General features: G+C 42.9%; 1 protein-coding gene across 3 annotated transcripts in view; it reads left to right on the forward strand.

Annotated features, from left to right (window-relative positions):
- Positions 1 to 14,787, forward strand: part of ATG7 (autophagy related 7) — a 159,434-nt gene that overhangs the window by 25,783 nt on the left and 118,864 nt on the right. For all 3 annotated transcript variants that reach the window (XM_083726760.1, XM_083726759.1, XM_083726761.1), the window contains exon 16: positions 255 to 335. In XM_083726760.1, coding sequence (XP_083582886.1) covers positions 255 to 335 — 81 coding nt within the window. The remainder of the gene's footprint in view (positions 1 to 254; positions 336 to 14,787) is intronic.

The following is a 14,787-nucleotide window of genomic DNA, read 5'->3' on the forward strand; positions in this document are numbered from 1 at the left end:
AGTCAAGAAGTTTCAACTCCAGGTGGTGCTGTTTCTGTATACAGTGAGATAAAAATGCATGCTAGTCCTCCTACCTTAACAACCAAAACATATCATGTGCCAAGTCTGTTTCAGCAGAAAGGCCTGCTGAAGTCTGTGTACTTGTGCCACAAATAATGGGCATCTTGGCTATACTTTCTTCAAAAGATGGTGCTTGCAAAACTCAGCCAACACAATATTAATATCATATTGCTGCCTATCTCTTTGACTTGCAGATTCGAGGGTTTTTATCAAGATTTGATAACGTCCTTCCCGTCAGCCTGGCTTTTGACAAATGCACTGCCTGTTCTCCCAGAGTAAGTTTGGTTTTGAATGTAAACTGTTTTTTCCTCAAAACAATGCTTCCGCTTTGTCACTGTTTCGTTTTTTTACATGCAAGCCTTTCCCTTGTTTATTTTGAGATGTGTACTTTATGTCACTGTTGAGCATTGTGCTACTAACTAAACCTTTCTTAGCCAATATAATCTTAAATAATTTTCTACCCTTAAATAAAACACCTCTCTTTTACCTGTACAAGGCGGTGAATAATATCTTCATTTTTTAGCTCTGCGTTGAAGTAAAATAACCCTGCTGTAGTTACCATTGTTACAGGCAGGCATTTAATTTTTTTAATAAAAAAATGTTATATATATATATATATATACACACACACACACACACACACACACACACACACACACACACAGTGGTACCTCGGGTTAATAATTTCATTCGTTCTGGAGGTCCGTTCTTAACCTGAAACTGTTCTTAACCTGAAGTACCACTTTAGCTAATGGGGCCTCCCGCTCCTGCTGCCACGCCACCAGAGCACGATTTCTGTTCTCATCTTGTAGCAAAGTTCTTAACCCGAGGTAATATTTCTGGGTTAGCGGAGTCTGTAAACTGAAGCGTATGTAACCCAAGGTACCACTGTATATGTATCCTTCACAAAGTCTTTCTAATGGAGGTGAGTCCAGCTGTCAGTGGAGGTGACCTGCCTCACTACCATCATCTCTCCTCCTTCCAAAGCCAGAATTTGTGGTGGCAAGTGGGAGTGCGGAAGGCAGGAAGACCAAAAGTAGCCAGAGTCAAAGCCAGTGCTAGCCAGAACCAACTAATTCCAGTTTTGAAGCCACCTTCACCATAGTGTTTTGAAGCCACCTTCAACAGGCCGTGCAACCCCCCTGGAGTGTTTGCAAGCAAGAAGGCAGACAGGTGGGGCCTGGCTGAGAGCAGGTTGAGATTGTTGGTGCTCTCTTCGCCCTAATACACTCGGATCCATGGTGCATCACTCTTTTTATTTTATAGAAGTGTGTGTCTTCACTGGCCCTTCTCCCACTTCCATGTCTCAGTTGATGTAACATGTACCTTCTTCCACTCCTTTCCAGTGATTGATAGTGCTTGAAGCTAAGTAATAATTGTCAAGTTTGTTGTTAAGCCACTTTGGATAAGCGTAGGAATGTGGAAACCTCTGTGGCATGGATCCTTTCCTTATCACTCTGGAAATGGCAGACATTGAATGTTGGTTGGAAAGAGCCCATCCCATAGCTTCTTTCCCTGCTCATTTTGTTCTAGTTCCCAGGAGAGCAAATGTTACTGTGGAAGGGAGCTCTAATGGACTCCCCTTGGTCCTATTCTTCTGTTGTTTCTGGGAAAGCATGGGGATCATGCAGTACTGCAATTTTTGCACTTCTAAGATATTCTCCAAAGATGCCCGCAATCAGTTTGCTGAACTCCGCCACTTTCCTCTATTGGCCTAGCCTCAAGCTCAGGGTGAAAATGAGCTCAGTACTAGCCAAAATATTTTTCTGTCTGAGGTGGAACCCAAACCCACTACCCACTTGCTAGGGCTAATACAGTGGTACCTCGGGTTACGTCCTTAATTCGTTCTGGAGGTCCGTTCTTAACCTGAAACTGTTCTTAACCTAAAGCACCACTTTAGCTAATGTGGCCTCCCGCTGCTGCTGCACCGCCAGAGCACGATTTCTGTTCTCATCCTGAAGCAAAGTTCTTAACCTGAGGTACTATTTCTGGGTTAGCGGAGTCTGTAACCTGAAGTGTATGTAACCTGAAGCGTATGTAACCCGAGGTACCACTGTACTTTTATTATTTATACCCTGCCCATCTGGGTGGGTTTCCTCAGCCACTCTGGGCAGCTTCCAACAAAGATTTAAAATACCATATTTTTCGCCCTATAGGACGCACTTTTTCCCCTCCAAAAATGAAGGGGAAATGTGTGTGCGTCCTATGGGGCAAATGCAGGCTTTCGCTGAAGCCTGGAAAGCGAGAGGGGTCGGTGTGCACCGACCCCTCTCGCTCTCCGGGCTTCAGGAGAGTCGCAGCGCCAGCCCCACAAGGTCGGGGGACAGCAGGGAGACGGAATGCCGCCATCCCGCTGTCTCCCGATGTTGTTTGCAGGCTGACGACGGGGAGACGCGTGCTTCTCCCCGCTGCCAGCCCCGCAAGCTCCGGGGACAGCTGGGAGGCGCAATGCGTCTTCCCGCTGTCCCCGGACATGGTCTGCAGGTGGGTAGCGGGGAGAAGAGCGCTTCTCCCTGCTGCCGGCCCCACAAGCGCCTGGGGGGGGAATTAATTTCCCCCCCTTTATTTCCCCCCCAAAAAACTTGGTGCATCCTATGGGCCGGTGTGTCCTATGGGGCGAAAAATACGGTACATTAAAACATCAGTCATTAAAAACTTCCCTAAACAGGGCTGCCTTCAGATGTTTTCTAAATGTCAGATAGTTGTTTATCTCTTTGACATCTGATGGGAGGGCATTCCAGGGGCGGACACCACTACCGAGAAGGCCCTCTGCCTGGTTCCCTGTAACCTTACTTCTCTCAGGGAGGGAATCGCCAGAAGACCCTCAGCGCTGGATCTCAGTGTCTGGGCAGAAAGATGGGGGTAGAGACACTCCTTCAGGTATGCTGGGCCGATGCCGTTTTTTAAAATCTTATTGCAACTTTCAGGTATCAATTTCTGCCTTTATCTATCACTCGCTCCTTCTGATTGTGCCCCCAAAAGAGGCTGATTGACCCTTACAGCTGGCTGGCCCCAAATGAACTCTTTAGCTGCCCCATATTCATTTTCTCCTCTCACGCCCAGAAGCCCATTCCTTTTCTTCTTCCTTAATCCTTCTCTATCATACTTTGGCAAAATAAATGACACATACATGCTAACCAGAGTACACTATGCAAACATGCACCAGTGTAATAATGAATTCTCATTATTTGGCTTCTTCTTACTCAGAAGTTTGACATTTAGTGTAGACATACGTTCACAATCAGCCTTTGAGGCCTTCTCAGTTCTACAGCAGTTTTCTGGGGTAAGTCCATGTTTAAGCAATCACCTTGACTGGGATATATTGCAGTGAATGCTGAGTAGGTCTGACTCATAATCTGGCTCGCACATTAAGTGCTATTATTTCAGTCATGCCAGATTCATTGCCGGCATTTCTCTTTAATTCCAGAAAACAACAGCACATCCTTCATACACCAGTTTTAAATATCTAAGGCCTTCCAAGGTGGTTTTGGGGATTGGGTTGGGGTCAGGGACATAGTATAAGAAAGGCCTTATAAAAACGTGGAACCTTTCCTGCTATAAATTTGCCTGTTGCAATGGAATGCCTGTCAGTCTTGCTAATATAACTGCTGTACTTTGTCAAGACTACAATAACCTTCCCGACATTTGCTGTTCAAATTCCTCATAACGTATGAGAGCATGAGCTGTGAGCCAGGAAGCCTCTGGTTCAAATATTACTTCATCTGTGAACATATTAAGAGGCCTCAGGCAAGCCGCCATTGCCTCCGTCCCAGTCCCTCCCCCTTCTGCTATGTGAGAATTAGCTTACATGACTGATACAACTGAAACAATAGAAATGCTTTGATTTTCTTTTCCATTCCCCTGCCCGAAGTGTGGAAGTAAAATGCAGATGGAATCTTTTCCCTGTTTCAGGTTTCTGAAAAAAAATTGGGAGGGATGGGGAGAGATGTGTTAGGAAATGATTTCCTCATTGTGGTCATTTTAAGAGCCCTGCTTTACATAAACAGGTTTGATGATTTAATAAAATCTGACTTGGGTTTTAACAGCTGTGCTATTCCCATAGTGATCACTTTTCATGTGGTGAGAATATTAAATTACTTTTTCTGCTGAAAAGGTTGCTTCAAGGGTACATGTATTTCCTTACAGTATAAAAGAAACATTTATTTACATGTTCAGCTTGAATTTTTAGAATCAAAATATGCTTTGTTGCCTCATAGAATCAAGATTTCTGATGCCAATGACAAATATAACTACCGCAGTTCAGTTCTGTACGCTTTCCCCTCTTCATAATGCATTAAATTGTCATAATTTCAACATTTCAGTACTAGTTTCGTTTTTAAAAGAAACTATGATTTAAAAAGAGCGGTTTAACAGATGAGGCAAAAGAATCAACATGTATCTATACTGATGTCTTGTGAATCTTTTGAAAAGTCAGTAAGCAGAGATACAACGCAAATGGAATCACTGCAGTGTGGTTTGGTTATTCAAAGTAGTTATTAAAAAAAACTACACCAAAGAGATACGGAGATTACAACTGTCAAGCATAAAAGAAACTGTGATATCAAATTTCTGAAAATGTGAATAGTAAAAAGTAGAGCACCATTTCACAGTGCTTCAAAAATTTTAGTGCTTTGAAATTTATTTGGCTCCTTATGAAATATCAGTGATGGTACAAGGGACTGTAGGGTTTATTTGAGGGAATTCTTAATTCTTAAGCTAAGATTCTAAACATAGCTGTTTGCATGCAAGTTCAGTTGAGATTGTTGTTGTTTAGTCATTTAGTCATGTCTGACAATTCGTGACCCCATGGACCAGAGCACGCCAGGCACTCCTGTCTTCCACTGCCTCCCGCAGTTTGGCCAAACTCATGCTGGTAGCTTCCAGAACACTATCCAACCATCTCATCCTCTGTCGTCCCCTTCTCCTTGTGCACTCCATCTTTCCCAACATCTGGTTCTTTTCCAGGAAGTCTTCTCTTCTCATGAGGTGGCCAAAGTATTGGAGCCTCAGCTTCAGGATCTGTCCTTCCAGTGAGCACTCAGGGCTGATTTCCTTAAATATGGATAGGTTTGATCTTCTTGCAGTCCATGAGACTCTCAAGAGTCTCCTCCAGCATAAAGGTAAAGGGTAAACGGACCCCTGAGATTAGGGGTGCATACTTTCAAGTAAATGCATTCAGAACTGAGGTGTGATGTCTTCTATAGCATGCTTGATTTATTGTGCATAAAACATTGTGAATTACCTATTATTATTATTATGCTTATAAATTGAAGGCTCTATACTTCATTTTTTAGAGTAAAAGTAAAGGGGACCCCTGACCGTTAGGTCCAGTCGCGGACGACTCTGGGGTTGCGGCGCTCATCTTGCTTTATTGGCCAAGGGAGCCGGCATCCAGCTTCTGGGTCATGTGGCCAGCATGACTAAGCCGCTTCTGGCGAACCAGAGCAGCACACGGAAACGCCATTTACCTTCCCGCTGGAGCGGTACCTATTTATCTACTTGCACTTTGACGTGCTTTCGAACTGCTAGGTTGGCAGGAGCAGGGACCGAGCAACGGGAGCTCACCCCGCTGCGGGGATTCGAACCGCCGACCTTCTTATCGGCAAGCCCCAGGCCCCAGAGTCACCCGTGTTCCCCCCCTTTTTTTTTTACTGCAAAGGGTGCTTGAAAATTTTCCACAGCTTAGGACATGGAGGCTGTTTCGGTAAATGGAACAGTATTGGTAATGTTCCCAGTTGCAGGGGACTTGGAAATATTGGCAGCCTGTATGCGAGGCACAATTTTTGTGGTGCTCAAGATGGATTTATCCAGCATTTAGTGGGACAAAAGAAGAGTTAATGCTTCTTTGTGCCTACATGAGTGAAGATGGAAGAAAAAGTGGCATGTACGTCAAAACGATTTTGCCTTCCAATTTAAGGCCATCCAAGTTTGTTGATAGGCAGAAAAAGGCTAGCCAAGTTTAAAATACTGGAAGGTCACTTTTCACCTTCCACAGATTAATACTGATGTTTTTCGTAGCTCTTATAACCAAAATAAAGATCTAGCAAATACATGAAGTTACTTCCTCCATGGATTTCAAATGTAACATAAGAACTGAATTACTCATACAAAGCCACTTAAGAGAACAAAGGCTTTGCAGCCTGAAAGAAAAGGAACTGTTATCCCATACTCTCATTCTAGTCAGTTGTGGGGAGGGGGAATTGCCTGTGCTTTTTTGAAAAGAAACACAGATGTATTTTAAAAGCCTTGCTTTAAAATGAATTCTCTGTAAAATGGTCCTTGACAACTCTCGATCATGTGTCATTTTGCACAGCTGAACTATCTAACAAATAGATTTGGTTCTTCACTCTGGGCATCTAGCCACTTATCCACACAATGCAAGCCTAGCTTTGTTTCACACTGAAGACATTAATTTGAGTGCTTTCATCGTGTTTAAAAAAATTGGCTGTCCTTTTTAAGACCTTGCAGGAACTACTGGGACCTGGTTGTTGATAGCCATCTTAGTCTGCAGTTTATATATATATAAAAGGTCTATTTGCAGTGTATGGCACAATATGGCCAGTTCCCCAGTCTGGGACACGAAAGCTGGTCACATAATTTTAAAGTGGTAATCTCATCCTAAGCAAAAAGAACATCTTGGCTCGTACGATTATGAGTTTTACTTGTAAATAGGAACAATAGTCCTGGTTTGGCTGAATTGCTAAACTGCAGTTTAGCACTAATGTTTTAGTGAAAAAAAGCATTACCTTTTTCTCCAGTGAGGCCATGAGGAAAAAATTAGAAGAGTACGCTTTCTTGTTTAAGCTTAACCACACTTTGACATTGCATCTGATCTTTGGTAAGTTTAAACTGTGCTTTTGAAACAAGCCCAGATCAGTAACCACATTTGATTGCGTTCAGACATAATGACAAACTGCAATTAATTTAAACTAATAAATATATGTTTCTCATCTCCTTGCAACTGGGAGGGAGGGGAGCATGCAATCCAGGGGCTCACTCAGGTTTGTTCACAGAGTTAATAAACTATGGTTTAGCATTACGACCAAACTCTATAAAGCAAGGAATATAGTAAGGAGCTCCTATGCTTAAGAAAATGCCATATTATGAAGGACACTGTAGCCTATGAAAGGGAATAGGAAATTAATTTATTGAACTTTGACGTCTTACATTATAGTGTTGTCTTTGTTTCTATTTAGCCTTTGAGCAGGGGTAGGCAACCTAAGGCCCATGTGCCGGATGCGGCCCAATCACCTTCTCAACCCGGCCCACGGGCAGTCCAGGAATAAGTGTGTTTTACATGAGTAGAATGTGTTCTTCTATTTAAAATGTATCTCTGGGTTATTTGTGGGGCCTGCCTGCTGTTTTTACAGGAGTAGAATGTCTGCTTTTATTTAAAATGCATCTCTGGATTATTTGTAGGGCATTGGAATTCGTTCATATATTTTTTTCAAAATATAGTCCAGCCCACCACATGGTCTGAGGGATGGTGGACCGGCCCATGGCTGAAAAAGGTTCTTGACCCCTGTCTTTGAGTGTTCGTGTTGTTGGAAGATACACTGAGACCAATTGATAGTGAAAGGCAGGGTAAAGGTAAAGGTAAAAGGACCCCTGACCATTAGGTCCAGTCGTGACCGACTCTGGGGTTGCGGCACCCATCTCGCTTTACTGGCCGAGGGAGCCGGCGTACAGCTTCCAGGTCATCTGGCCAGCATGACTAAGCCACTTCTGGCGAACCAGAGCAGCGCATGGAAACGCTGTTTACCTTCCCACCGGAGCGGTACCTATTTATCTACTTGCACTTTGATGTGCTTTTGAACTGCTAGGTTGGCAGGGCAGAAATGTTATAAATAAATACATGCTACATGCAAAAGTGCACAGGAGAAGCACAATGACCAACATTGCTTTACTGCAAAGCAGCATTGGGAGAAGACAGTTTGGCACAGAAAAGAAGTAGGTGGAGGTTTCTTAACCCCTTTCTAATTCAACATCTGATTATTATTGTCATCATCAAGAAATCTGAAAAATACGGAAATTAGGGTGCCTAGAATTGGAGAACTGGGAATATGGCAGCTGTACTAGAAGGACTGAGATGATTCTAGAACTGAAACCAATTGAGCTATTCTGACCTTGAATGAACTGACACTCCCAAGGAGGCTCGGAGGGAATCAGGACATGTATGTTTGGCAAAAGAGAGCCTTGCAGTTTAAGGACTAGTGAGAGTTCTGCCAGGGATGATTCCTTCAGAATTTGCTGGGTGCCTGGAAGCTGAAATGTGAAATCCCTTCTTTTCAACTGTGCCAAGTTTAAATAGGATTTCCAAGCCTAAGAACTCTTTTATAGCAGAGGTGGTCTTCCCCGTGGCAGCCCCTAAGCTGTGGAATTCCCTCTCTTCAGAGGTGTGACTGGCTGGCAACTTCATTATGTACAGTAGCTCTGGTCGTATGCTGATGGTGCACCTCTTTACCATGGCCTTGGAAATCTAAGAGATTTAGGGTCCATCCTATTCTCTTGACTGTATTTTTTAAAAACTGTAAAATTCTCAAGGGTCTTCCAGCCAAGAAGAACAGCTTGTCAAGGGCTGCAGACAGAACGGCATTGCGGGGAAGCCCTGTTCCATTCATGGAAAGAGAGTTAGGATCCAAGCCATTGTTGAGTGTGACACTGCAAGGAGCGGAACAGCTAAACAAAGAATTCAGTTTTAGCAGATGAGTAACACACTTCTGCTCCACAGAACTTAAAAGCAATTTATTTATTTAGTTCTGAGACTTTAAAAAGCTTTCAGATACGTAAATTAGATAAGTCATTTATGTTGTTGGCAAACGTACAGAGATAGAGATTGTGAAAGTTAAACCTGGGATTGAGAATTTGGCTGCTTTAGTTTCTTCTATATATATACATATATATTTCTACATTTCTAATTTGGAAGGTAGTTGTCACTTAGGGCTTTCTTTTAAGAACTTTGAAAGGGGAAGATCACAGTTCTTTCCTCTCTGTTCTCCTCTTTCTTTCTTTTTTAAAGAGCAAATCCTTTGATAAATCTTTTTCTGGCACAATATTACATTAACATCCTTATGTTGTTAGGAACGTGTAATCTAATTCTCTTTAATTAAAGCCGGAAAAGGTTTCATTTCAGGCTTTGGAAAGTGGTGTTCCATTAGGGGGGAAAGGAACTGGTATTGCCTTAGAGGTGTTGGGTAAAAATCACTACCATTGTTCTTCCTATAGATAAAGGGGGAGGCACTCCAAAGTATTGCATATACTATTATGATACAGTAAAAATAAAATAAGCCTCTCCTGAGGCATTTTTGTGATAACACTTTGGTCAACTTATAGTAAAGGAAGAGGAACTGTGATGGGAGTGGAATACAGTGGTACCTCGGGTTACAGACGCTTCAGGTTACAGACTCCGCTAACCCAGAAAAAGTACCTCGGGTTAAGAACTTTGCTTCAGGATGAGAACAGAAATCGTGCAGCGGCAGCAGGAGGCCCCATTAGCTAAAGTGGTGCCTCAGGTTAAGAACAGTTTCAGGTTAAGAACAGACCTCCAGAACGAATTAAGTTCTAAACCCGAAGTACCACTGTATTTTGGGCTGAAGGGGGGGGTATCACTTTGTACAGTGGTAGCTCTGGTTACAAATTTAATTCATTCCGGAGGTCCATTCTTAACCTGAAACTGTTCTTAACCTGAGACACCACTTTAGCTAATGGGGCCTCCTGCTGCTGCCGCGCCACGGCGGCAAGATTTCTGTTCTCATCCTAAAGCAAAGTTCTTATCCCGAGGTACTATTTCTGGGTTAGCGGAGTCTGTAACCTGAAGTGTATGTAACCCGAGGTACCACTGTACTCATTTATATTTACTTTGTATACTGTTTGTAACCCGAGGTGTTTGTAGCCCGAGGTACCACTGTACTTGTTTACATTGAATGACATCCTTTTGAATGAGATCCTTTTGAAGCTTTTGTTTTAATCACCAGGAAGAGTGAACATTAATAAAAATTAAAGTGGACCCAGGGCTGTAGAATCCTGAGGAAAAGTTGAGAGCATTGCTTGCAAGAACCTCAAACTTTTGGGGGCTTGTACAGGCAGAGCTGCTAAAGTTAGATGAGTGCTGCATGTTTTTAATCCACCCAGCGTGGATGGCATGAAACTCTTTTTCCATAAGAATAACGAACAGAATAGCCCTGCCAGGAAATAGGGCCAGCATATGGCTCTCTTGAGAGTGTTGCAAGCCAGAATGACACAAATGAGTGATACTTGAAACTTATAAAGAGCCTTTCAATCCAAAAGTGGAAACTGAAATGAAACAAGATGGAGGAGAGAAGCCTCAGTGCCTTGGCCAGATACCTTTCTGAGCACGCCATACAGTAGGCAGATATTTCAGCTTGCCATCAATCACACTGCAAAAATAATCCGCCATGCACTTCAGTATTGACATTTATGAGCACTTTTACTGTCACTCGGGAATAGACCAAACACTTTCATATCACTGCAGATCTTCTTACTGATACCAAAACAACAGTCTTTCATATGGATGGATTAATAACAGGAAGCTTTTATAGTTGCCACATCCAAGGGTATTTTCTTCCACACACTGATTGTTTTTTATTTAAAATAGTTATTGCAGGAAAGTGAGGAGACAGTTCTACATCCTCAGGTTTGGGTACTGCAGCCAAAAATGATGCCATAACTGACTTGTGGTTGGTAACTCTCCAAGTATTTCAACATAGACCTCCCCATCCTCTTTCCCTCCTGCTCCCCTATTTCCTGTTTGCACCTGGCCTGCAGTCGGTTTCACAAGCTTTATTTTTATTATTGTGGCCATAACGCTATGTAGTACATTTATAACTACAATAAATATAAATGCAGTTTCATTTCTGCACTTGCGTATTCTCGTAATTATTAACGGTGAATCCAATAAGTCAGTTGCCAGATTTAAATTTTTCAAATTGTTTCTGAGGCAGAGGGTGTGGTCGGTTGAGATTTGGCCTAGCCATCAGGCAACGGAGCTATTGCTGGCTGTCTCACTCATTCCACCTGTGATGCTTCCTGTGCCTTTCACTGATCCAGTCTCTTCCTAGCATATATACTCTTTTCCCCATGGCAGCTGGCTCCTCTCCTCTCCCGCTTTGCTCCTTTAAAGGAGCAGGCTCTCTGTCCCTCTCCCCTCCCCACTCAGCGGCTCTTCTCCCACTTTGCTGTTTCAAAGCAAGCCACGGAGGAGGGAAGGAAGGGGAACCATGGATCCTCTGCTCATGACTGCAGCAGATCCCCCCCCCCCGCCATCCATAGACATTCGCTCCATAACACGCACAAACATTTCCCCTTACTTTCTAGGAGGAAAAAAGTGAGTGTTATGGTGCAAAAAATACGGTATTTTCCCCTTCCCCCTAATTCTGTTCTGTGGGTTGCCCCAACCCTGTGGAGCAGCTTTGGGGAAGCTGCATGGTGCACAGGGAGGCAGGGTTGTATTTGAGGGAAGCAGTTCCATGTGGTCAGAGAGATAACCTTCTCTGCTATCTAATGAAAATTTCCCCCCTCTGAAGCAAGTGACCTCTTAACTTCCATAATCCCCAGCCAGCATGACCAGTGCTCAGGGATGCTGAGAGTTGTAGTGTCCAACAACATCCAGAACTGTAGTTTTCCCATCCCTGCTTTAGGAGTAATCCCCAATTCACACTGGTAGGTATTTCCTTCAAAATTTCAACAGGGGAGGAATAGTTAAAATCGGTTATCAGCACCACCATTGCAGCAGATACAGTTTGAATGTTCTAAAACATGCCCATTAAAAATGCAAAGATGCATTTAACCTCAATTGTAATTTGGTCCAGATACTCAGTAATGAGGAGCCGCTGAGTCTTGAGACTACACTCCTAAGGGGAGCTAGAAGTTCCAGAGTTGCATTTTTATGTTGTGGTTAAACTAAAAAAAAATGCCCAGAAGGCAAAAATTAGCTGAGTTGTCTAAATGAATTCTTCCACTTCCAGATGCAGTAAATGTCCAAAACAAATATACTATGCTATGAACATCAACTCAGGTGTATGGATGCCTCTGAGAAAATGAACCATATCAACGTATATAAGCAAGGCATAGCTAAGGTGTCAGAGAGAGAAAGCGAAGGCAGCAGGGTGAGGGGAGATGTAGAAATGCATATGTGAAATAAAGCAGGGCGGCATATGTGCACAATTCAGCCAATGAAGGCTGAATACTAGGCCCAGAGGGCAAGAAAGAGCTGGAAAGGTTAAAACCATGTTCAAGACTGCAGTTTGAAACTTAGGGAATAGATGTATGGCTAGATGCCAGTGTTCCCTGGCTCTGAAAGGAACACCATCCAAGGAATGGAAATTCAGTTCTCCAGGGGTAAACCCAGAAGCATAACAGGGCAAGAGTAAAACCAGAGATCTCCTGAGCATAATCATTTAAGCTTTTAAGGGATTACTTCAACATAAGGGGGGAAATAACAAACTCCAAGTTTGTCGTTATTTCTCCCTGCCCTTGCTTTTCCTTGGGTTGGAATATCTGAAACATCTTTATATCCAAGCTGTTGTTCCCTGCACTTGGCTAATACGCTAAAAATCCTCTCTGCAATAAGAATGTGCTTCCATACGCAAGGGGGCGGAGAGAGGCGTTTTTTTACCAGTTTCCACCCACATGCTATAGTCCAGTGTCTTGCATCACATTCTGTTCTGGAGGGTTCCTTGCACTATGGAGCAGCTTTTCAATGGGTTTGGAGGACTATAATGTGAGAGGAACTAGTTAGCCCTCCCGCCTACAATGCAATATGGAAGTCCCTTCTGCTCACACATTGGATCTCTGCGTCCGATCTGTTAAAAATTGTGTTCCTGTGCTTTGTGCTTTCTTTATCCGTGTGTATTTTTGTTTCAGAGTGATGCTAGTGTTTGGAAAGCAGGCTTGTCTTTTGATTCTTGCATATCGATAATCAAAATCTGGCCTGAATTTTTATGTGTTCTGTGTTGTTCTTCCAACAAAATAGATTAACATCAACATCTTTGAGAGGATGATAACCGGCAGCTCTGGAGTTTGTAGATTGACTTCTGTGTAGGGCATGCTCTATATAGATACATCTGGTTAGGTTGTTAAATAACTTCTTAGAATACTGGAAGGTAGTTTTAAAAACTACCGACCTCTCTAAGATCGTAGAATTAATTTGCTTTGTGTACATTATACCATCATAACATTAAGACAATCCAGTGGGTGGGAGCCTGTTACCTTTTCTCTTCCAACGTTTGCACCTTTGGGTTCTGCTTTATGCTCATCACCATTCTTTGAATTCAAGCAACAATTAAGATGTCTCGAGGCACTGCAGTTGTCTAGAGAGGTTGCAGCTCCTGTAAGCCATCCAGCAAGGCTGAGCATTGCTATTCATCTCCACAAAACTTTTATGCATATATATTTCCTAATCCTTCTGTATATTTCAAAGTCCCTGCTTTAGCAGTGAGTGTCTTAGCATTATACCTCCTGTGGGCCTTAACTCTCTGTTCCATTCATCTGTGTTTTCCTCATACCTAGCTCTTTCACTCAGTTTATAGAGCCAATTTTCCTTCAAGCCTTTTTTCAACACCCAATGAAGTTTTATTGATGCCTTTCCTGAGCTTTTCTGGCCTCATACTATCCTTCTTTCCACCTGATATTGCCCTCACCCCCCCCCCAAAAAAAAAATCCAGCCTGAGCTTGTTATTTATTCCTGTTTTATCCACTTCTAACTAATCAAGACAAGGGCAGTCTTATTTCTATGTTTTGAATAACATGTATCAAGCTGTTGGCGCTGCTCTGGGTGACCACAAAGGATAGGGCCTTCTCTGTGGTAGCACTGCATTTAAGGAATTTGCTCCCGGATCAAATCCACTTGTGCCCATCTGATTACTTTTGTAAGTCACCTTGGAGGCCCTGGGCCAGATTTAATAGATTGTGCAGAAGCCAGCACAATGGGGCTTTCCCCACCCCCACCCCCATATCTGCTTTGGAGGTTCAAGAGAAACTTCACAGAGGTGCACAGAGGGGAAACAAGGGAGATCGCTCCATCTGGCAATCAGAAACGCTTGTACTGATGGAATGATCAAATCAACTCCACCTTCTATGACTGAAGGTAGGATAAATTATATTTTAAATTAACGTTAGGTTATAGTGGTGGTACTTGAACTGTTCACAATTTATTCAAATTTGGGGCCATTTATTTATGATGCTGAGAGCAGCTTACATTTGGTTCCCAAGCGTGTCCCCTCCCCCCCCCCCCACCTTAGAAAGGCAGACCTGCTTATCTTCAGCGCTGGACAGGATAACAGCAACACTTCCTTAAGTCAATACTGATTTGCCTCCCTCTGCCTTTCAAAGAAAACCTCTGAAAATAGTGTCTGCTTTTATATGCAGCACAAAAACTTGTTGCTATTTCTTTGGAAATTATACTGCATTTTTCTGCCTCCCCATTCTTACCATGCACATTACCTGGAATACAATTTGACTAGGTAGCTGTGCTACAAGATGGAAACCTGGCATTAGGTTTGATTCAGGATCCTGGACTCCTTGTGTAATTAGCTGTATAATGCTGTCAGCTAAAAACAATCAACACTGGCAGCAGATTTGCAAATGAATGGTTGCAGCTGAGAGAGATTCCTCTGAGTTTCCTCCTTTAGCAATGCAAGGCCTAGCTGGATACTTCTGAAGAGATGAGCAAGCAACAGGAGGTATATGACTGTTTGAAGACTCATACTT

This window comes from Podarcis gaigeae (assembly GCF_964106915.1).
Source record: "Podarcis gaigeae genome assembly, chromosome: 2".
NCBI classification, from domain to species: domain Eukaryota; kingdom Metazoa; phylum Chordata; class Lepidosauria; order Squamata; family Lacertidae; genus Podarcis; species Podarcis gaigeae.